The 24,133-nt window shown below is 43.0% G+C and overlaps 1 protein-coding gene across 1 annotated transcript; it reads right to left on the bottom strand.

Moving 5' to 3' along the window:
• Window positions 1-6,352: 6,352 nt before the first annotated feature.
• LOC134292393 (uncharacterized) lies at window positions 6,353-23,614 on the bottom strand. The gene is made up of 2 exons (XM_062957163.1): window positions 22,443-23,614; window positions 6,353-6,647 (listed from the first exon to the last, which is right to left on the bottom strand). Exons 1-2 carry the CDS (start codon window positions 22,763-22,765, stop codon window positions 6,353-6,355), a joined length of 618 nt encoding a protein of 205 aa, XP_062813233.1. The 5' UTR covers window positions 22,766-23,614.
• Window positions 23,615-24,133: the final 519 nt, after the last annotated feature.

Here is a 24,133-nt window from a genome sequence, read left to right on the forward strand (position 1 = left end):
TTTCAGCAGTTCTGGAAAAGAAGGCTCCTCTCTCAGTACTCCTGGAAAAGAAGGCTTCTCTCAGCACTTCTGGAAAAGAAGGCTTCTCTCAGCACTGTGCCATCGCGCCTGGGGCTGTAAACTCTTAGTGAAAGAGGCATGGACGTGACATCTTTCCCCAGGGGATTGCTTCTTGCCCTCCTTTAGGGAAACTGGAACTCCCAAGGACCAAAACACTGTAGTTAACTCAAAAACTGGGTTTATTGTTCACAAAGGGGATAAAAGAAAATATACATTACAGTCTTTGATTGTTTAAGTCCGTGGAGCCTTCCAGATCCCTCTTTCTCTGGCTGTGAATGCCGGAGCAAACTCAGCCTCAGTCCAATGACCTATATCTGAAGACAAGAGTCTTCCTCTGTTGCCAAAGGACTGATATGAAGGCGCTTGAGACTCCTCAACGTTGTTCAGGTTGGCCCTGAACATGAAGTGTGAGTCCCAAGGGTAAGAACCTCAGAATTGGTGCTGAGAGGTAACTTTTGAAGGGCTTTTAGTGCCAAGTCTCTCTCTCACATCCATCCGATAGAGAGCTTGCTGGTGGAATGAAAAGGAGGGAACACAGTACTACTCCAGGAAGAGGTGGAGCCAAACAGTTTTGCTGAGTGAGCAATGTAACAGGTACAAACAACATTGATTGACAGATATAAATAACCAATCCAACTACATTTACAGGGTAAGGGCAAAATCAGGCATGATACAGCAATTCAAATCTTGAAACTTATAGTTTGACATATAAATGGCGCCACTCGCGCCGTCACAGTGTCTTTCTTTTACTCTTAAGTTGCTCCATTGCCCTTTCATTGGAAAAGTAGGGAGAAAGGCCTTCTGGATTAGAATACAGTGGGCCTTGGTATCTGCTGGGGTTTGGTTCCAGGCTCCTTGTGGATACCAAAATCCATAGATGCTCAAGTCCTGTTAAACGTAATGAGACAAGTCACATCATCACACTGGGGGTTTTGGACACTTTTCTCCTCTTCAGGGATGGGGCCTGTTGAGCGCCATCACATGATGCAAGCTGTAGCCTTGTCCTATTCATGGCTGAAGTGATGAAGAAGCATTGCAAGACTTTTCTTGTCAATAACGAAAGGCTCCAACAGAGCTACCCACTTTTTTGCCCATTCCCCTGTCTGATGGGGGAAAGGGCAATACGTGTTGCCACCCTTGCCCCTATCTGATGGGGCAGAGACAGGGCGCCAACACATCTTGTCCTGATGCTCCCATGTGAACGGGGAAGGAGGGAGGGTACGTGGGTCATTGCCAGCCACCACACACCTTCCCTTCGCTTTCCATTCACCAGTGAAATGAAACTGGAGGCCCATCAGTATGATGAGATCCTTGAGCACCTATAAGTGTCACCCCTTATATAAAACAGCAAACAACATAAACAAATTCCAGAAAGAGCACGAGAATCTGTGAAAGTGTGGATGGCTATGGTAGGGTATACCTGTATATCAATGTACTGTTTGGCATGTGGCAAAATCTAGTTTTGCTTTTGGGCACTTTTACCCCAAATATTTTTGAGCCATGGTTGGTTGAATCTATGTGTGCAAAACTAATGGACGTGGAGGGGCTGAGAACCAGCTGCACTCTAATCTCCATATCTTAAAAATATTTCTGGATAAACTCCCCTATCTTCTAGCCAGTTTTCCCAGTTTGGAAATGCCAGAAGTTCTAGTCCATTTTTTACGGTTTCTGTTAACTTTAGAAACAGAATGCGCCTTCTCTCCTTGGCTCCAGAGATGTCCGCCTCTGTCAGAGAAAACATGCAAAAGGGAAATTAAACAGATGAGCATGTAAACAAAGGAAAGTGCAAGAGAAGCAGCATCTTTATATCCATCAGATGAAGAGTTGACGAAGATGTACATGAATTTCTTTTAAGCTTCCTCCTGAAAATGGGGCCATTTAGCTGTTAGAGGGGAATTATCCAGACAAGCTGCACTAATCTGTTTGACAAGCTGAAACAGATTACAGCACTACAAATTCACTCCTCGCCTTAAGAGAAGTGCAAGCAAACTAACTGCAGAGCAAGCAAACAAATTGGCTCATGATGCCCAGAGGAACAGAGATGATGGAAACTTGTCTAGTGATTTAGATAGCTTAGATCAGATCTGGGTGCTCCTCAGCCCCTCCAAGGTTTAATTATTAAGGGCTAATTAAGACATGTGTTCATTACCTGTCCCAGTTGTAGCACTTGGCAGCTGAAGAGCAATGTATACATGATGAGAAAACCATTTCCTTGAATGCACATTGTCAGACTTCTAGTAGAATGAATATTCACATCCATATGCCTTCTCATGTGCTCCTGTTCAAGTAGAACCCTTGCATACAAAAATCTATCATGTCAGGAAGAAAACTTACCAGATTCCTCGAGAATGTGCAAAAATGCCATATGCTCTCAACCCACCTGAAAAAGTACAAATCAGGAATTGTGTCATCATCTTACCTCTTCTTTGTGTAAAATAGCCTTCTGATGCAACCTTCTGATGCAATGGGTACATCGAGGCCAAGAATAGTGAGAATTTAGTCCAGTGGTTCTCAACCCGTGGATCCGCAGGTGTTTCAGCCTACAACTCCCAGAATTTCCAGCCAATTTATCAGCTGTTAGGATTTCTGGGAGTTGAAAGCCAAAACACCTGGGGACCCACAGGATGAGAACCACTGATTTAGTCCGACCTCGTAGAGGCCATTACTCCTTCACCCATATCCAGTGGTCATTGGAGACTCTGACATTAGTGGCACATAAAATTACTTCAAGTTTTAGTTCAAACTCAAAAGGAGTTATCGAAACACTTGAACTCTGTCTTCAAAATAGGTCAAGAACCTTGGAGAGACTCTTCAAAGTTCAGGTTAAAACCATCCCACTGATATTGGAACCTTAGCAATTAAGCTGTTGAGGAATTCAAATGCATCAGCCCTGCTCTGTTTTCACAAGGGATGACTGATTGAACAAAGGTTATTAGATTCTATACATGTTAAATGATCACTTGGTGGTGTTTAGAAGTAAGGACCACATCAAAAAGACCCATGGATTTGCCACACATCATGGCAAAACCATGGGCTCTTGGTGGGACATGTGGGGAACCCATTGTTCCATGCCCTGCATCACGCAACTTGCCTTTGCCCCCCATCCCATGGGGGAAGTGTCACTGACTGGTTTTTCCCTATTGCTGGTAAGGTAACAGGGAAAGACTGCCCATACTTTGGCCGGAAGTACACGTGCGTCATTTTAATGGGCTCCATCCTGAAAGGGGAGAACAAGTAGGGTACGATAGGCCAAGGAGCCCATCTGATGAGATAGTAAGTCTCCTTCAGATCACTCGAGCTTTTCTTAAAGTAAGTGCAGCCACCAATATGAAGTGATGAACATGCACATATAAAGCAGCCTGCCTGTAATCATGCCTCATTGTCAAGAGGTGTCTTTCTCTCCTCACTGACTCATCAAAGCCCATATTTATATAAATCTGGGATTAAGGGCCAGGTGTAAGATGGTGCGGCTCACAAGCAGAATTGAGCTCCAATTTCTCTTCCTAAAAGAGCATCAAGCTGTGGGTCACGTTAAATTTAATTTGGAACTGGCTTCTGCCCTAAATTAATGTTATACTTTACAAGCCACAAATAACAGCCAGAAGGTCCCTGGTTCAAACCTCTCCACATCCATCAACTCATTTGGTGGCCTTATGCAAACAAATGATTGTGCTCTCAGTCTTGCTGTGAATGTCCCCACTCGCATTTAACTAGTCCAGTTATCTGGTCCGAAAGCCTTTTGCAGTAGCTCACAGTGCATTAAAAAGATAATGTATGTGAAGCAGTTTAAACACTCAGAAAGTCCTGCATAGAGAGATAACAGTAATAGCAGCACCAGCAGCATGTATATGTACATTATAAATATATGCTATTTAGGCAACATCATCATTACTAGGTGGTATCATTATCAAAGTGGCGCCAGTGGTTTTCAGTGACAACCAATTTCCCAGACATATCCATTATTTGCATTTGATACTTCTTGAATACTAAAAAAAAAAGGGGGGGGCGTAGTATGGAGTGGTTTGAGCTGCTGGAGGATGAAAAAAAAAACGGTGTGGGATGATGGGACAGTTTTTAACCAAATTCAGCAAAATCAGGAAGATGATTTCCAAACATGGCCCACTAGATTTGGAGAAATAACCATTATAATCCTTACAGGCGCATGAGTAATGCACAAATGAAAACTGTTTACAACATTACATCAAACATTATATTCATGCTTGTATGTTTTTTCAGTAACAGATAAGTATGTTCAGTGACTGAGTACAACCTTGTCTGTTACCATTGTTCTATTCTGTATATTAGTTAGTAATAGGACAACTGTATCTCTACACGTATTATAGATTTCTGTGTACTTTAGTGTCAGACGGGGCTGTGTCATACCCTTCCACTGTCCTGATTTAGCAAGGACAGTCCTGGTTAATATTCTGATGTCCCAATTTTCAGTTGCTTTTAAAATGTCCCAGTTTCTCTCTCTTCTACTTACCCCTTTTGACTATAGTTTATTTCACGTGCTGCAAACAGAGTTCAAAGTGCAAAAGCAGTTTGTACTGAATTAACTCAGGATGGGAGAGAGAATGCGCCATCAAAATCTTGCCCTTCCCAGTAGACTCAGGCAAGAATAGACTGCTGCAGCTTCTTCTAGTCTGAGTGTTGTTCCTCACGCACAATGTTTGCTATCAAGGTCCATATGCTTACTATAACTACTTTATAGTAAAATAAAAGTGTATTATATAACATCATGGCTAATAGCCATTAGTAGTCACAATTTAGACCAGAGGTTCCCAACCTTTTTTTGACCAGGGACCACTTTGACCAAGGGCTACTCTCCAACATTAGTACCAAAAGGGTTACGAATTGGTCAACTTTAGATTCGGTTTGGTTATTTGGGGTGTTTATTCAGAAAATTGCATTGGATAGACTACATCCGCTGTAGTTTCTGATACAGAACATATACCATCCAGTAGTCTCCATCTGCTTGCCAAAAGAAAACCATATTTAATAATCTAGAGCTGATGTGGTCTATCCAATGCAATTTTTTGAATCAGCACCCTAAATAATCCCAGGAAAAGGCCTAAAAACAAATACACCAAGGCGCCTCACTTCCAGGCACCACATGGAACGGCTCCACTCAGGGGGAGGAAGGAGGAGGAGAAGCAGCAGTCAGGAGGCTTGTTGTCATGCCTTTCGTGGGTAGTCAGCCTCTCCCCTCCCAACATCCCCGTTGCCTTGACACTATAAGAGACCAGTCACTCTCATTGCAACAGTGTAGTAACAGTGAGGCTACGGACCATATTTGGACCACTGGTGGTCCACAGACCACAAATTGGGAATCACCAAATTAGACCCACTAGAAGACTTTTCCTGAAACAGAAAGTGAACCTGAATTAACTTCTGCTCATTCCCCACTGTAAACAAAGGCCTCTCAGGATCATGAGACAAACTTTTTGGCCAGTGTGACCCACCAAAGATGCTAATGTGGTTCCCTAGTTCCCTGCCTTGTCATAAATTGACAGGAGACTTGAAGGCACAGATATGATGTTGTCATGTACCTTAAAGTCATTTCCAACCGATGCTGATCTCAAGGGGGGTGGGGGTGGGGGCAAAATTTGTTCAGAAAAAGTTTTACCACTGCTTTCCTCTGAGGCTGAGAGGGTGTAACTTCTCCAAGGTCACTTAGTGGGTTTCATGGCTGTGCAGAAATTTGAGCCCTGTTCCCCAGAGGCATTCTCCAACTCTCAAACCACTACGATGCTGGCTCTCCATATAGATGTACACACTTATAATTTCTATCCCCCTCCCACATCCAAACTTAAATGTTGTCTGTTTCTGGTCTGGTTCACAGTTGCACTACTATCTTCATATCAGACTGAAGGTATAAGACCACAAAAAGTTCAGTGCAAGGTATTCCAGATTGGTGTAAAGATCCTGAATGGGGGAGTTGCTCTTTAATGATTTTTGTATTCACTTCTGCTCTACCATATAGCCTTTCTGATGTTTGGTGATTCAGTACTTCAGGTGTGGTTTTGTCGTATTATAGATCACTGGAAAAACATTGTGGCATTGATATTTTGGTGTTTTATTCCTTTCCAAACAATAACCCACACGGAATTAGTTGTTGTTTTCACAGCAACTGCACCTCAGTTTGACATTTTCACTGACTGATATATTTCAGAGGAAAGAAATGGCCAAACCGCCCCTGAGGATTCCTTGCCTAAGAAAACCCTATGAAATTCATGGAGCTGCTACAAGTCCTTGGGTAACTTGAAAACACATACACATCTTCCATCCATCAAAAGCGCCACATCTCTTTCTTGGAAGAAGTCACTGCAATGGTCCACAAGCATATACCAAAGTTAGCTTTCTGTAATCCTACTAAGAGAGTTTTTCTCTCTTGCCCATTCCCCTTTTCCATAATCTCTTTCCTTGTCACCAACATAGACCTGAACGGTGCTGTTTCCCCAAGGGACTTGATTAGCTCTTGACAACTTGAGCAAAGCTTGCTGATCAGCGCCCACCTTCCTATTATGGCTGACAACCCCATCCATGTCAGCCTCAGCCAGAGACGTTCTCTGTTTCTTCCGCCCCTGCAAAGGAAAGAAATAGAGTCAACTCTCAGTTAATCAGTACCCATGGGGATTGGTAAGCTGGATCAATGCAGATTCTCGTTGAGTTGAGTTCTAAACTCTAATACGATACCCCTTACTATACCATACCATGAAACTAATACTGTCATTAAAGTGAAATTGAAACAAATAAAGACAAACTTAACTCCATGTAACACAGTTTTACTATAAAACAGCTTTGTGAATATGGTATGCAATTTTAGTATTATCTTTTCAGTTGTTTAAGAGCCTGAGTTCTGGTTAACTAAAGTCTATTGTATTTGGTCTACACCTGACTCACTTTTACTGGATCTCTTTAAGCATTCCAGAGAAAAGGATGAGGGGAGGCCTAGGAAAGCTGCCAACTTTTTAACTGGCTGCTATAATTACAGTCAGCTCCCACATTTGCAGTTTCGACTGTTGCTAATTTGATTATTCATGGATTTGATTAAAATGTTTTCTCAAGGAACTGCTTGGTCCTCCAGTGTATGATTCTATGGCCCCCTTCTATAAAATCCAGATTACCTGCTTTGAACTGGATAATATGGCAGTATAGACTCATATAATCTAGTTCAAAGCAGATAATGCTGATTATCTGCTTTGATTATCTGGATCATATGGCAGTGTAGAAAGGGTCTATGATCAGGTTCTAGTGGACCTAGAAACATGCAGGTCCCTTCTACACTGCCATCTAATCACACATTTTTTAATCTCTGAGAGTTTTGCACCTTCCCTAAAACTTCTCCTTGTTAAATCTCAGTAAGTGAATGTTTCTCAGAGGCTTATTTTCTCATAATACTTAGATACACAAATTCACCTTCTTAAATAATAGAGGTCTGCACAGTGCACTACTTGCTATTCAAAGGATCTGCTGGCTACACTTTGCCTAACCTTGAATTTAGCAGAATCAGGCAGGCACCTTTGGCTGCTGATTGGAGGTGTCATAAAATGGCATCGAAATATTTATTTAATATATTTTAATTTAATTTATTTGATATATTTCTGTCTACTTCCAGAGGGTGAATTAGCTGATTTGGTCATTTTCTGCCCCTGTTGCCTAAATAACCTGAGAGGCCTTGAGCTCTGACTCTGAGATGAGAAAAAGAATGAGTAAAGTTCCACATGTTCTGAGAATCATAGAATTGAAAGAGACCACAAGGGCCATCCAATCCAACCCTTGCCATGCAAGAAAAGCACAGTCAAAGCAAGGCTGTTCTGCCCCAAGTAACGTGATGCCCTGAGTCAACCCTGCTTACCTTCCTCTTGCTGAAAAAAAAATTCATTGATTTCTCAGGGTGATTCTACTACAGTAGAGTCTCACTTATCCAAGCTAAACGAGCCGGCAGAAACTTGGATAAGTGAATATCTTGGATAATAAGGAGGGATTAAGGAAAAGCCTATTAAACATCAAATTAGGTTATGATTTTACAAATTAAGCACCAAAACATCATGTTATACAACAAATTTGACAGAAAAAGTAGTTCAATACGCAGTAATGTTATGTTGTAATTACTGTATTTACGAATTTAGCACAAAAATATCATGATATATTGAAAACATTGACTACAAAAATGGCTTCGATAATCCAGAAGCTTGGATAAGCGAGGCTTGGATAAGTGAGACTCTACTGTATTTACTATTTATAGAGATAATGCAGTTTGAGACCACTTTAACTGCCAATGACTCAATGCTATGAAGTCATGTCCCACATTGCTCGAATGCCCAATCACCATCTCCCAAAGCAGTTACTTTATTCTCAACTTAAGAATGGAAAATAGAATGTCAGTGAACAATTAAAAAGAGATTTAAAGATAGGCTTAAAACTAACCTTTAAAATGTAGTATAAAGACAAAGAACTGGGAAGCCCTGGCACTCAAGCCTTGTAACTTGAGGCCAGTTGTTACTAATGGTGCTATGGATTTTGAAGAGGCAGGGATAGAAAGTGAAAGGGAGAACTATGCCAAGAAGAAGGTGCATCAAGCAAACCCTTGTTGTGACCACCTTTCATCTGGAAATATATATCCTCAATATGAAAGACCATGTGGATCCAGAACAGGTCTCCACAGTCACTTACAGATATTTACCAAGCCTGGAAATGGTAAATAAATAATGGTAAATAATAACTCCTTCAAGCTGCTTAACGTTTGTCTGGGTGAAACATGGAGTGATTTCTCAGGAGTCATAGGTGGCAAGTAAAATTGTGTGGACCAACCTGCCCTCAAGACAAACTTGAAGACTGCCTCCTTACTTTATATTTCTTCTTCTTTTTACATGCCCAAAATTTCCGTGCATCTCAGTTGACCCATGTGTATCCACCAAGGCCAACCCGTTGAACTCAAAACAGCAAGAAGCAGCTGAATAAGCTTCATAAATATTCAGAGAGCTCTCTGGCAGATGTATGCATTGGTCTGACCGTGCAGAAGCATAATATGAGATTACATTTGTTCTTTATCTCCTCCTCCTCTAGTTGTAAGACTGAAGTCCTGGACAGACACAAATTCTCCAGAGATTTAGAAATCTCTGCTTTACTTATGACTTTTCCTAACACAGTGACCTCCAGGTGCCTTGGATCACTCCCATAATTCTCAGAAGCACAACAGGCCATTGTTGTGTGTCTTCAAGTCATTTTTGACTGATGGTGTCCCTAAGACAAAGTTTCTGGGGCTGAGAGCATGTGGTTTGCCCAAGATCACCCAATGGGGTTTCTATGGCCAAGCAAAAAATTGAATCCTGGTCCCTACAGTCATAGTCCAATGCTCACATACTCTCTGAGAATGGTGTCCATTCCCCTTCTTTCCTTCTAGGTCTCCATACGACTTGATTTGAGAGGGTTTTTGTGCCACTATGTTTAGATTAGAGACTGTAAGAAGACGTGGAGTATGTGCTACAGTCAGTACTGTAGATAACAACACATCTATGATAGTGTAACCATATCTTATAATAGATAATTTTTCTTTCTTCAGTCAGCCAGGCAGGATAGACCAAAAAAAAGATAAAGTAATCAAGTTTAAAACAGGAAACCTGGGATCAGATCCTGGGATACAGGGCCTGTCTGGAAGGGCCCAGAGATTTCTAGGTCCTCCAATGAGAGGACATATAGATCAAATCCACAAATAGCCTAATCTGCAATAGTACATTCTGAAATACGAAGAGGCAACTGTAATAACAAATGTATTAAACCTGAAACTGCTCCATGAAAAAAGGGTGAGTGTGTACATGTGTGTGAGAGAGATTTTACTAATACAGTAGAGTCTCACTAATCCAAGCCTCACTTATCCAAGCCTCTGGATTATCCAAGCCATTTTTGTAATCAATGCTTTCAATATATCGTGATATTTTGGTGCTAAATTAATAAACACAGTAGTTACAACATAACATTACTGTGTATTGAACTACTTTTTCTGTCAAATTTGTTGTATAACATGATGTTTTGGTGCTTAATTTGTAAAAATCATAACCTAATTTGATGTTTAATAGGCTTTTCCTTAATCCCTCCTTATTATCCAAGATATTCGCTTATCCAAGCTTCTGCCAGCCCGTTTAGCTTGGATAAGTGAGACTCTACTGTAATAACAATGGTTGTGTGAGAAGTGACTGAGAAGCCTGAAGACCATCTGATGAAGTCTTTACATACAAATTCAGCTTAAGAACAAACATACAGAACCTATTCTGTTCATAACCCAGGGACGGCTCATATACTGATGGATGGAAGGTGAGGTATACGAATAGTAATGAAATTGCTATGGTGAGTATATGAGTATGAGTTCTCTTATCCACCACTTTGTCTCCTATAGCCCCCTGTCCCAACTATCTTTTTTCCTAGCCAAGTGAATACTTGGGCTCAAATAAGGAGAAAAGTGGCTCTATGTGAGATCTAATCTGGTATAATATCTAAATAGTTAGATTGGGACTTGAGAGACCTGGACCAAGGTTAGGTGACATACAGGAGCAGAAGTGTGGATTTAGCAACGTCATCAAAGTTTTATCGTCTATTACAGTGGTTCTCAACTAGAGGACTTGGAATTCCAGATGTTGATTGACTTCAAACACCAAAGATTCCTAGCTTTCATGCTAATGGTAAGAAATTTGAGAAGGTGAAGTTCAACAAAACATGGAGCCCCATGACAGATTAACATTAGGGTTACCATAATTCAGAATAAATTGAAGGCACAAGATAATAATTTCTCTGTCATTCATTCTGCAGTTTTTAATAGAACAGTCCATGAGGCTGTTAGCTGGCATCTTTATTGATTCTGATTGTGCGTGTGGAAAATAATCTAGACATGTTCAGAGATGTTGTTGTTGTTGTTGTTGTTATTGTTGTATATCTTCCATTTATTTCCAATTTATATCAATTTCAAGGCAACCTATCTGAGAAAGTGAAATTTGCCCATTGTCACCCAGTGGGTTTCCATGACCAAGTGGAGATTCATCATAGTCTAACTCGTAAACCACTATCTCACACTGGCTCTTCTATGCTCAGAGATTGTTGCTATTACATACTTCCAAGTTGTTTCCAACCTAAGATGACCATAAACAGACCCCTTCTTGACAAGAAGAGATGATCAATTGCCTTGTTCTGTGGTTGTGTTCTGTCTTGCTGAAAACAAAGTGAGTTTCATGGATGAACAAGGATTCAAACCCTGGTCTTCAGAGTCATTGTACAATACTCAACCCCCTTCACTACAATGGGTGATACTGATACTGATATTACCATACAGCACCCAGAGCACAAGAATGGATTCTGGTTTGAGCTCTAGTTTGTGTATGAGAGAGACAGAGAGGGAGAGAGCAGGCGAGACTTGGCTCTGATTAATTCCTCTTTCTATCTCATGGAATGTAAGCTGTCACATTTCTCTCCATCTCTGCCTTTGTTTGAGTCCGTCTCATTGTCATGCAAGTGCTCCGAGGGCTGCCTTCCCAAGCCAAAGACACCTCTCTTCAGATCTGAGTGATTGAAAGGCCTGCCGGAGCCTTTGTCAGATAAGGGCTGCCGGATTTGTGTTTAGTTTCCTCGGATCCTCACCCGGACAATCAGTTTGATCCACAGCTGCCTTGACAGGGAGGCCTGGAGGCATAAATCTTAATCAGCCGCCAGCAAAGCCAGAAGGACTGGAGAGTTGAGCTGTGTGGTGTGTGGCACACAATAGGAGAAATGTCCTTTTGCAGATTTTTGTTGTCTGTGCCCCTGGGCCATTCATACAAAGCAAAGATTAGAAAGGGCACAGATGGAGGAGAGAGGGAATGAAGGAGATAAAACAGTCAAAATACAGCCTTATGGGATGTCACTTTGCTATGACTGCTCCTGCAACTGAAAGCAGTTCTAGGAAACACAGATTTAGAAGGCCATCTAGTCCAACCCCTTGCCATACATGTGGCCTTTGGACCTACCTGTTGCATGAGGGTAATTTTGTGAACCCCTGGACCTCCATGAAGCTGGAATGAGAAAAATAATTAAACACTCCTGGAACCTTTGAAACAAAATGTAGCTCCCTCGCCTTCCCTTACCATTGCTGTTCTGTTTTCAAGTCATTCTGACTTATGGTTACCTAAAGTAGACTGTATCATGGGATTTTCAGGGTGAGAACTATTCAGAGGGGGTTTGCCTTTGCCTTCTTCTGAGGCTGAGAAAGTGTCACTAGCCCAAGGTTTCCAGGGGGTTTTCATGGCCCGGAGTATGGTTGAGGCTCCTTCTTTGGAGGCTTTTAAGCAAAGGCTGGATGGCCATCTGTCAGGGGTGCTTTGAATGCGATTTTCCTGCTTCATGGAAGAGGGTTGGACTGGATGGCCCGTGAGGTCTCTTCCAACGCTATGATTCTATGATGGTATGGCCAGTGGGATTCAAACCCGGTCTCCAGAGTAGTTGTCCACTATTCAAAGCACCAAACCACACGGAATCCTATTTAGTGAATCCAGTTTTGGACACTTCTGTTTCTTTTCAACACCTCTCCTCTATTACTGTGTTTTGGCATGGCCCTTGGTGGATTCTGGAGGTGGGGAACTGGAACTTGGAGCTAACACAGTCCTACATTCAGCAGGTGCTCTTCAAGAGCTCACAAAGTGTAAAAGCAGAACAGTAGTTTTTCCAAGTGAGGTGATCTAGCTGGTGGAGTGGTGAATTCTCTCTGGATTTTTACAAGTATTTTGGGTTGAAGCTTGACTTTGCAACACTGACCTAAGGTCTGGCACCAACAGAGTTCCAAGCTAGTACTTATCCCAGTGTAGGTAATTTATTTCTGATAATTGTTGTGGTCAGATCTCAACTAACCTCACACAATAATGGAACCACCCCCACAACTCACCTTTTAGTTGCTGAAGCTTTCCCAAAATGCCATTGCAGAGTAGGGGAGCAGCTACCTTCTTATTTCTGGAGATAAAGGCATATGCAATCAGCCCTCCACATTTCTGGATCTGACTTCTGCAGATTTGATTATTTGCAGATTTAATTAAAATGTTCTCTCTAGGAATGGTCAGGTCCTCCAATACAACTCTATAGCTTTTGGTTGGTGATAGAGTTATGTTGGAGGACCTCACATTTCCTTGAATAGTGGCTGTGGCGCAGGCTGGTGAGCAGTCAGCTGCAGCCAGCTGCAACAAATCACTCTGACCAAGAGGTCATGAGTTCGAGGCCAGCTCGGAGCTGCGTTTGTCTCTGTCTTTGTTCTATGTTAAGGCATTGAATGTTTGCCTTATATGTGTAATGTGATCTGCCCTGAGTCCCCTTCAGAGTGAGAAGGGCGGAATATAAATACCGTAAATAAATAAATAAAATAAATAAATCTCTTTGGGAATCTCTAGGTCTTCCAGTGTGATTCTGTGCTCAGCCTCTGGTGTACAATGACCATAAAAATCATGCTGGAGGACCTAGAGATCCCCAGAAAGAAACTTTTGCAAGTAAAAATATAGTGGGGTTTTATTTGTGGTTTCCCCACTTTCATGGGGGTCCTGCACCTCTAACCCCAGTGAATACAGAAGGCTGAGTGTGTACACAACTTTGCATGAGACTTGTCTGAGCCCTGCCACATGCACAATGGAGGACCTTCTTACAACAACACCAGAGGCACTCCAAGTGCCCAGCTACTGGTCAAAGGACATTTAGTATAATGCCAAGTTTTTTCACTTTGTTTGTGTTTGCAAATACATTTCAACTTGTACCCCCGGTTCGCTTCTGACATGATAAATAAATGAATAAATAAATGAGACTAGTCTGCCCACATCTTGAATCCTGCATTTCATATAAAGCAAAGCAGGCAGCATTTAAAGAATACAGACAGTGGTGCTATCAATATAAAATTTCGGGGCAGTAATTAAGGGCCTGAGTGGGAGGCAGAGGCAAAGGCAGCAGGGATGGTTAACAATGTTTTGATGCAAATGAAAATAATACAGGTTATTAACAAAAGAAGAAGTGTGGGTACATGTATGTGTTGGGGGCAGCGGTAAAGCTCCCGTGAGACCACTAAGTCCAGCATCTAAAATTACTGAACTAGTCCATTAACAGAAGATGCTTCCTTTCACCTCATCTTGCAGTGGGAATGATAGTTAGCCTAAAATCAGGATTTGCAATTCAATGAAATGCCTTGGTTTCCAAAGGATGTGTCCCTGTAGTCGATAAATCAGTGAGCTGTAATTGCAAATTGGAGCTCTGCAGATCCAGGCTGTGTTATAAATGGGTATTTGTAGTCAAAATAACTGTGAAGAAAGGGGGAGGGAGCTTCCCATTAGAGAGGGATTCCAGTTCTTAGAGCCTGAGCGGTAATTGTCAAAAGTTGGGTTGTTAATTGACTTCACTGTATCAGCTGGTGTGTGAGAGAGAGAGGGAGAAGGGAAAAGGAATGGCCCAAGGGAGTCTAAGCCATTCCATTCAGTAATAGTGCAGCTCTTCCTCTCCTAATCTCTATCTGCTTAAACTGATAAAATGCAAATTACAGTTAGCCCTCTATATTGGCAGGTTTAGCTTTTGCAGATTTGATTATTTGTGGATTTGATTACTATGGTCTCACTAGGAATGTCTAGGTTTTCCAGTTCAACTCTAGGCTCAACTTCCATCAGAAGGTGACAATTAAGTCAAATATTTATTTATTTATTTATTTATTTATTAGTAGATTTATATCCCGCCCTTCTCACCCGAGAGGGGACTCAGGGTGGCTTACAATAAATACTGTGCTTTTTCTTATTTGCAGTTTTCCCACTTTTGCAGGAGTCCTACATCTTTAATACCAGGAGGACTGGTTATATTGTGGTTCTATCTTCTTAAGCATAATAGCTGCTTAAGTCAGAGGATGGAGGGATGATACAAAATGGGATGTAGAAACTTGGTGGGCTTATATATCAGAATATATAATTAATGACTTCATTAATCAAAGGAAAAGAAAATATACAAATAGCCTAAAAGAACAAGACTGGTTCAGGAAATGGTCTGTGCTAATTGACAAAATAGTCAGAGATGAAAGATACACTGCCTTGAACCAGGCATTCCACAGGGTTAAAATGGTGCAATGATAATATATTGAATTACTGTTCGGGGGTGGGGGTGGGGTGGCGGGAATGGGGAAGGGTGGGGGTGGTGGGCGATACATTTCCAAGGATCATTTAAAATGTCATTTAAGGAATAGTTACTTTTGGAATAATGTATACTGAAATAAGTCATGTATGGCAAAAATTGTTAATTGTTGGGATGTATCAAATAAAAAATTTAAAACAAAAAAATAGCTGCTTAAATCACAAAATTGCCTTCAAATCATGAAAATTAAAAAAAAGACCCATTTCAAATTTCTTTCTATAGCTGTGGTTCTCAACCTGTGGGTCGCAGGTGTTTTGGCCTACAACTTCCAGAAATCCCAGCCAGTTTACTAGCTCTTAGGATTTCTGGGAGTTGAAGGCCAAAACATCTGCACAGGTTAAAAACCACTCTTCTATATGAAAACGTCCACTCTTTCACGCCATCCCTCACAGCTAGGGGAGATATACATGTTTCATTTTCTCCTGCATTTAGTTTTTAAAGGAGTTATTCCCATGCCTAATAGATTTTTGAATTTTGGTAAATTTCTCAGAAATAAACTGAGATTGAGTTGTTCCTTATTTTCACCCACTAAATGCAATAATACCTACATATAGTTATTTTTAGCCTGCAGATAATCCTATTGTGCCTGCTTGCTGTGTAGCAACTAAAGATAAGGAGTCCCTCATGAAAAAAGAAATAGCGGAGCAGTCCTAAAATTCAGCACCACTGGCTGAATAGACATTCCATGCTAGAATTTTAAGAGGCAAGCATTCAACTCCCAAAGACTAAGGACTAGAGTTGTGTGTGGATCTGTTTTCCTTAGTTACACCTGTTCTTTCGTTACTTTCATTACCTTTAGGAGCAGGTAATGGGAAGACCCCTCCCGATATGAAAATCGGCTTGACATGAAAGCAAGTAGGAGCTGATCCTTGCCTGCTTTTTGTGAGCATCCTCCTTGCCTTGGAAAGAGAGTGTGTGTGGCAGGACCAGAAAGTGTGTGCGCTTGCCTGCAGCCAAGCACCTCCTTTAGAGTAAGAAACTTGCCTTGCCTCTTTGACTTAAAAAGAGTGTGTGTGTGGCATACAAACCCAAGAAGCATGCATGCCTGCCTGCAGCCTGCCTGCAGCCAAATGCCTCTCCTCTAGAGTAGAGAAACAGGTAAGAAAACTTCTTAAAGCGCACAGCTGCCTGCATCTGAGTGCCTCTCCTCTAGAGTAGAAACAGCTTAAATGTCTATGATGGGAAGGGGAGTCTGGGGAGCTCCCCCCCATAATGGGCCGATAGAAAGAGGATCCTTCAACATCCCAGAGTGAAAACAGATATCTGCCCTCCCAATTTTGGGATGCTCCCAAAAATGGATCAGGACCTGCACCGAAAGCTGGGATATGAAACAGGTCAATGTTTACCTGGATTGCACAAGTCTACTAAGGACCTCTTCACATGGAGCATTTTGCCCCGTTTTGGCACTTTTAATCACGGCAAGAATGGGGCTTGCCATGCACCATCACATGACGCACAGCACACCCCACCCACATTTCTCTCAAAGTAGAGAAGAAGCGATGAATGGGGCTTTCTCCTCCACTACAGAGATGAAAGTGTAGTTCGAATAACTCCAGCAGAGCTACCCGCACTCTCCTCCCCTTTTTACTGTGTGATGGCAGAAAGGGCAGTGGGGCAATGTGCATTGCCATGTGATGACGGGAGGAGGGAGGGTGCACGGGGTACCATGAGCCACCCCACGTGCCTTCCCTTTCTCCGGTGATTGCCATGTGAAGAGCTCATAGGTAGATGAATGTGATCATTTTCTGAGGATTTTAAAAAACTCCACCCGAGTTTGTGAAGATGACAATCTGTAAATAACTGTGGTTGGCATTTCCGGAATAATTGTTAATTATTTCACCAAGGATCGACCCTAGGAGTGGATTTGCACTGTAATCCAGCCTTGTCCCCCATTGGGCAAAATCAGGGGATTCTCTACAGGAGTATCCTGCAACTTGTGGGCATTCCAGACTGTGCAACTGGGTCCAATTCAGCCCAATCTGCTGTCCATATTAGGTACTAGCACCATCACCCTTTACCTATGAAATGGGATGGATCCTGTCTGTGTTGCTATCTGCAGATGTCAGAAAGGGGTGGTTGTGCAACCAGGAAGGAGCAGTGGACTCCCCTATTTGATCTCAGCAGAGGTACCTATAATGCCCAGGAGCTTGGATGGAGCTCCATGGCTGGTCAAGAACAGCAGTGGCTGGCAACACAGGAGAAGTGAAATGTGGACTTCCCTCAATGTGGATGCACTCCTGGGCTATCTAATCCAGCAATTTCCAAATTATTTTGGTCATGGACCTGTTCAGAGGACGTTATTCTCCTTTTTTTCCATGTCAGGAGTGACTTGAGAAACCGCAAGTTGCTTCTGATGTGAGAGAATTGGCCATCTGCAAGGATGTTGCCCAGGGGACACCTGGATGTTCTGATGTTTTACAATCCTTGTGGGAGGCTTCTCTCATGTCCTTGCATGAGTAGCTGGAGCTGACAGAGGGAGCTCACCTGCTCTCTCCAGATTCGAATTGGCAACCTGTCAGACAGCAGTCCTGCCGGCACAAAGGTTTAATCCACTGGGGGTTCCGATTTTATTCTCCTGTAGTTCCATAACACAGTTTGGGAATTGCTGATCTTAGGCTCCAGAACAGATTTTCATGGAGTTAAACACCCAAGGTAGATGAGAGTTCAGTATAAGGCAGCTTCCTATATTCCCCTGGCAGCAAAATCTGTTAGGCCAGCTTTCATTTTATATCACTTCCTGTTAGTTCCCCTCTGCCATCTTTGCTTAGTGATGTGTATAAACTCCCAGCACCATTTGTCTCCAAATGGCAAGGCTGAAAAAGATTTCTTAGCTGAAATCTCTGGAGGTGTTGTCCTGTCCTTCCACCCCCGCCTATTGATTGGGGAGGCTGTCACTATGACGGACCATGAAGGATACTCCACAAAGTCTTTTCCAAAGCAGCAAAAATGTCCATCTTCTTAGCTCCATTTTAAAAAAAAAATACCACTTTTTAAACAAAAAATCTTCAGCAATCTTTGTCCCAGTATCAAACAAATGATTTGTTTCACGTCTGGAGAAGTTGCAGGAGGCCTCCATTTCCCACTTGCTGTGTATTTAATAATTGCTGATAGATATGACCACAGATGGAGTTTTCAAAAAGAGCGTGCTGCAAGTTAATAACAGGTTGATTAAAAATTAATTATTCTCTTTTGGAGAACTACACAAATAAATGAACAAACATCAGCCACAATGCTAACACCCCTTTAGAGAGAAAAATAGCATTTCTATTTGTGACTCAGCATACAGGGCTACACATTAATTGACGCTGCCTGACGTTCTCATTGGAAACTAGTCAGCCACTGTATTCAGGCACACAGTTGTCTCTAGTGTGGAACAAGGTGGGTTTGGGACAGGAGAATGAGCAAAGCCTTGTTGGAACCCATTCAATGAAAGGGAAAAGTCATGCAAGAGCATCATTGTATCAAAGCATCTTTTTCTATTAAAAGCTGGTGTTGGGGTCACTTCTTTGTGATATCGTCTGTGCAGATTTGAATTTGGAGTCACATGGACATGATCAATGGTGTGGGGTCCATCCCATGCAGTCAGTAACCAACACAACCTACAAATTATCTACAGACCCACTAAGAAAATCCAACAAATTCTATGTTCAGCAAAGGACAAGAGGGATCCTCTCACCTCTACAGGAGTCTACCGTATACCATGCAGCCGTGGACAAGGCTACATAGGGACCACCTAACGCAGCATTGCCCAAACACAAATCAAGGAACATGAAAGGCACTGCAGACTAACTCAGCCAGAGAAGTCAGCCATAGCAGAGCACTTGATGAACCAACCTGGACATAGCATATTATTTGAGAACATAGAAATGCTGGACCACTCTAACAACTACCATGTCAGATTACACAGAGAAGACATTGAATCCCACAAGCATGTGGACAATTTCAACAGAAAGGAGGAAACCATAAAAATGCACAAAATCTGGCTACCAGTATTAAAAAAAAACTCTCAAATCAGAACAGTAAATAAAGAACACTACTCAGAAAACAGAGAAATTGCAGACATAAATCAATCAGGGGCAGCTAACATCTCCTAACAAAGTATTTCCCCAGGCAGTAAGCAGCCAGACCTTGAAGCCGAAAGGCTATTCAATGCTAATCAAGGTGGCAAATTGCAACATTCACACCTGCCTCAAACAGACAAGTGTTCTTTATCCCACCCTGGACATTCCACAGATATATAAACCCCACCTACCTAGTTCCCAACAGACCTCACAACCTCTGAGGATGCCTGCTATAGATGCAGGCAAAACATCAGGAAAGAATGCTTCTGAAACATGGTAATATAGCCCAGAAAACTCACAGCAGCCCAACAAGCATGCTGTTTGTGACAAATACATGTATACGTCACATTACTAGTGTGGGGCGAATTATTCAGCAGAGTGCAGCAGATGGATTTTTCTAATAGTGGCAAAAGGGAAGTTGTACATACAACAACATTGTCCATTGCAGTGACACATTGTCCATTGTGACTGCAGATTGTGCTTCACAATTGTGCATTCCACATCATGGTGGTGCATTCTGCACTGCGCATTTTTCAATGGCATTCTGTCATTTACATGGATTGGACAATGTTGTTATTCTGCGTGGGGTTGTGTAGTGCGGGCATATCCAATCTCCGCATACGGATATCTACGCGACACTCAAGGGATATTGGATTGCAGCCAGTGGGTGGAAATCAATTGTTTAATTGGTTAGAAGGGCAATTTGTGAGTTTTAGACACTGGACTTTAGAGGCCTAAATGTTCTGTCCTTTTCAGATGACAATGTGCATTATTTCACATACTTCACAGTGTTGTGGTAAGGCAGCACACTGCAGCTGTGTTTTCAGAGTCCTCCATTTATCTTCAGCAGTATCCTGGACATCTGCCCACAAATTCTATCCTGAAAGCAATCCTTCTGTTTAAAACAGAGCTATGAAAAGTGCATTTTAGACTGCTGTTTCCACACGACATGGTTATGACACTTTGATACCACTTCAGCAGCCAAGGGTCTATCTGGAACTTGCTGCTTGGTGAAATACATAGACTTCTTTGTGTATAGGCGTAAGCGAACTACTCAGTGGAGGATGCCAGACTATATTGCTACACTTCAAACCACAGATTTCTCTAGGATGGAGCCATGAAAACAAAAGCAGGATCAAAGTGCTATAAATGGAACAATGTAGATGTACTGTACATCCCGCAGTTACCATTGCCGTTAAGAGATTCTGGGACTTTTCTAATCCAAGAAAGTAACTTTTCCAAACTTTGAAAGTAGCATAGAAAGAACCTTTGGGCAATTGGCAACCATATAACCAGTGGTAAGCATTAACGGGAGCAACCATTATATTGGTTTGGGCATTGGACTATGACTATGGAGACCAGGTTTCAATCCACACTCAGTCAAGAAATCCAGTGGGTAACCTTGGACAAGTCACATTCTCTTAGCCTTTGACAAAGATAAATCTATACTGAACAAATCTTGTGATAGATTCATCTTAGGATCATCATAAATTAGAAATGACTTTAGGCACACAACTACAATAATAAGTGTTAATGGTTTGTTGGTCAAAATACCCAAAAGGAACCAGATCTCATCTGCAATTGGAAGGTAAGCAGGGTCAGCTCTGGTTAGTACTTTGATAGGCAGGGCTGGCCGGAGATCATTTAAAATATTAAGCGGGGGTGGAGAAAAGCGCCCCCCCCGCCGGCGCCACGCAGGGGTTGGGGAAAAGCGCCCCCCCCCCCGCAGGGGCAGGGGAAGCCTGACGGTGCCCCCCGGGGACCTGCGCCTGAGGCGGCCGCCTCACGTGGCCTCTATGGTGGGGCCGGCCCTGTTGATAGGACACTACTAAAAAAAAACAGGTACTATACTTCAGAGGAAGGAACTGTCAAAACTAGCTCTGAGTATCCCTTGCCTAAGAAAACCCTAGAACATTCCTAGGGTTGCCATAATACACATAAATGTAAATGGGGCCATTGTGAGCTCAAGTATAGATGATTTTGTTTTTTCTGCTTCTTTGGTTAAGTTGGTATGATGTGCTAGGAAATATAAGAGTTTTTTGAGGTATATATAATATATAAGGATTTTTGAGGTATAAATATATATAAGGGTGATTCAGAGATAAATTTGATTCGGAAATGGCACAATTTGCGCAAATGTCACCCCAATGACATCCAAATAACATCTGCATAATATGCAAAGTACGTCATATTTTCACTTGCATAATATTCAAGATTATCAGAGCTCAATTGAAGCTGAGGCTTACTGTGGCTTAACTGGAGAACCTACTTTCGTGTTTCATTGCTTCTTATTGGAACTTTTCAATTAAACCAGCACAATTAAACTATGAGTAGTTGTTTCTTGAGTGAAGTGTGGGAAGAAGCGATATAGAGGGTTGTTTTCTGTAGTGCACTTCTCTTTTTAGCCTTCAAAATGGCATCAGGTCCACCAATATCTCATGTGTACCTTAGCATTGGTATTGTACAGCTTCAAGACATTTCCCATTTATGGCGACTCTAAAGGTTTTCTGGGGCCAAGTGTGTATGACCTGCCCAGGAACACTTAATTGGTTTTCATGTCCAAGAGCGGATTTGAACCTTGGTCTCCAGTCCACCGTTTCTCTATAATGCTCACATCTTTTTCAAGACTGTAGATAAACTGCTGAAAGGAACCTATGAATGGAGTACCTTGCCAGTGCTCAGAGATTAAACACAACTAGTAGTATGAGGAAACCCAATTCCTTGTATGCCTTAGTTACATCTCATTTGGATTACAGTAATCTATATATATAAAAGGATAAAGTTGTGGGCACTGTGACTATAACAACACAACTATACGCCCCAGAACTACCAAACTTGACAACACGAACGAAAAGCCTTGCCTCCAGGTTCATACAACAAAAAAACACAACAGGAACCTAAAAAGGGGTTAAAAACCCAAAAAAAGGCAACAAACCATCTGCGCCTGCGCCAAAAGCGAGCCTGCGCGCGGACAGAACAACCCCCACCCCACCTCTCAACGGCCGCACCTGCCCCCGACGCTGCTGCTGCCATCTTGCCGAACAGCCCCAAGCCACCACGTGCCAGGAGTAGGAAAAAGGCAGCCCCCACGGCTGGCCGCTCTGCCTAGGCGAGCCTGGGAATTCCATTTAGGCCTAAAGGGGCGGGTCTACTCACAGCAAGTCGAGCCGGTGGTGGTGGACGATGGCGCAGAAGACGAGCCTATTGCGGAAGGAGCTACTGAGGTCCTGGACCTTGATGCCGGGGTAGCCCTCGCACTGCCGGTGGCAACAGGCCTGCAGGGTGCTGTGCCGGCCCAACATGGGCTCAAGCCTCCCAGTTGCCTCTCCTGGCTCACCCCTCACCACCCTGTGGGAGGGGGAAGCCGACTGGAGACCAAACTGGATAGTCAAACTCTGGGCCTCCTGGCCCTCTGGATGCGGGGGGGGGGGGGGGAGGCCGCGGGGCTCCTCGGTCACTTCTTCCCGCACCGCCGCCATCACTCGTCCGCCAAACCCCGAGAAGGAGCACGCCCCACACCACCCGGAGATTAAGAGCCCACAGGCACACCGGCGACTCGCTATTCCCGCAATCGCCACACTACTCCACAAACCCAAGTGGCCTCCCAAGTGACCCGGGGGAGGGGGGAGTGAAAAAGGGCCAGGTGGCCACCTGAGGCCTCAGAAAACACCGTGCTGAAAAGGGCGGCAGCTCGCACCCCTCTTCCTGCGCCGCCCCTCACCACCCTGGGGAGAGGGGGAGTCGGATAGAGACCAAACTGCCCACCCAAACTGTGGGCCTCCTGGCCCTTTCGACGGGAGGGGACAAAAAGGACACACACTGCCTCGCTCACACTTCCCAACACAGCATTAGCCCAGCCAGGAATCACCCAGGCTTCAAACCTACAAGGCAGGAAACAATCAGGGCCAGCTAATACCTCCCAACAAAGGATTCCACCAGGCAGGAATCAGCCAGGGCTTGAAGCTACAAGGCAGGAAACAATCAGGGCCAGCTAATACCTCCCAAAAAAGGATTCCACCAGGCAGGAATCAGCCAGGGTTTGAAGCTACAAGGCAGGAAACAATTAGGGCCAGCTAACACCTCCCAAAAAATGATTACCCCACCCAGGAAGCAGACCGCCTTTCAGATTACAAGGCATTAAAATCTAATCAAGGTGACTAATAACAGCATTCATACCTGCTGCACCAAGACTACTCATTGTATTCCAGCTCACCAAACAAGGATTCCCATATAAAGAAAGCGGCCAGGCTTTCAGCCTGCAAGGCTATTCAGTGCTATTCCACCTGGCGAACAAAAGATTACGAAAAGCCACAGCAACGCGTGGCCGGGCAAAGCTAGTATACTTTATATGGAGTTGCCTTTGGAAATCGTTGCTAACAAGGGCCAGTTACAGGGAACACATATATCTCTCTTCCTGCAATATTTTCAATGCCTACTGGTCTGTTTCTGGGCACAATTGAAAGTGCTACACAACCTGGGTGTAGATGAACCAAAAGACTGCATCTTCCTATAAGAGCCTGTCCAACTATTAAGGTCTTATCTCCATCCTGCCACAATCACAGGTGCATCTAGGAGACACTGAAGAGGGACTTCTTGGTTGTTGCTCCCAGTTTGTGGAACTGACTCCTATAAGAGGCTCAGTTGGCCCAATCTGCTCTCTTTCCTCTGCCAGGCAAAAACCTTTGGCTTTTATGTTGTTCGTTCTTATGTTAGCAGGGCACTTTTGATAAGTTTGAGGACTTTTCTGGGCTGTTTCTTAACAATAAGTGACCCAGAAGTTGACTTTTTCTTCCTGTACTGTTGGGGAAATAGTTCTCTCTTGGGCCTAAAATCGCCCAGAGAAGTTG

This window comes from Anolis carolinensis, chromosome 6 (genome assembly GCF_035594765.1).
Source record: "Anolis carolinensis isolate JA03-04 chromosome 6, rAnoCar3.1.pri, whole genome shotgun sequence".
Taxonomy (NCBI): domain Eukaryota; kingdom Metazoa; phylum Chordata; class Lepidosauria; order Squamata; family Dactyloidae; genus Anolis; species Anolis carolinensis.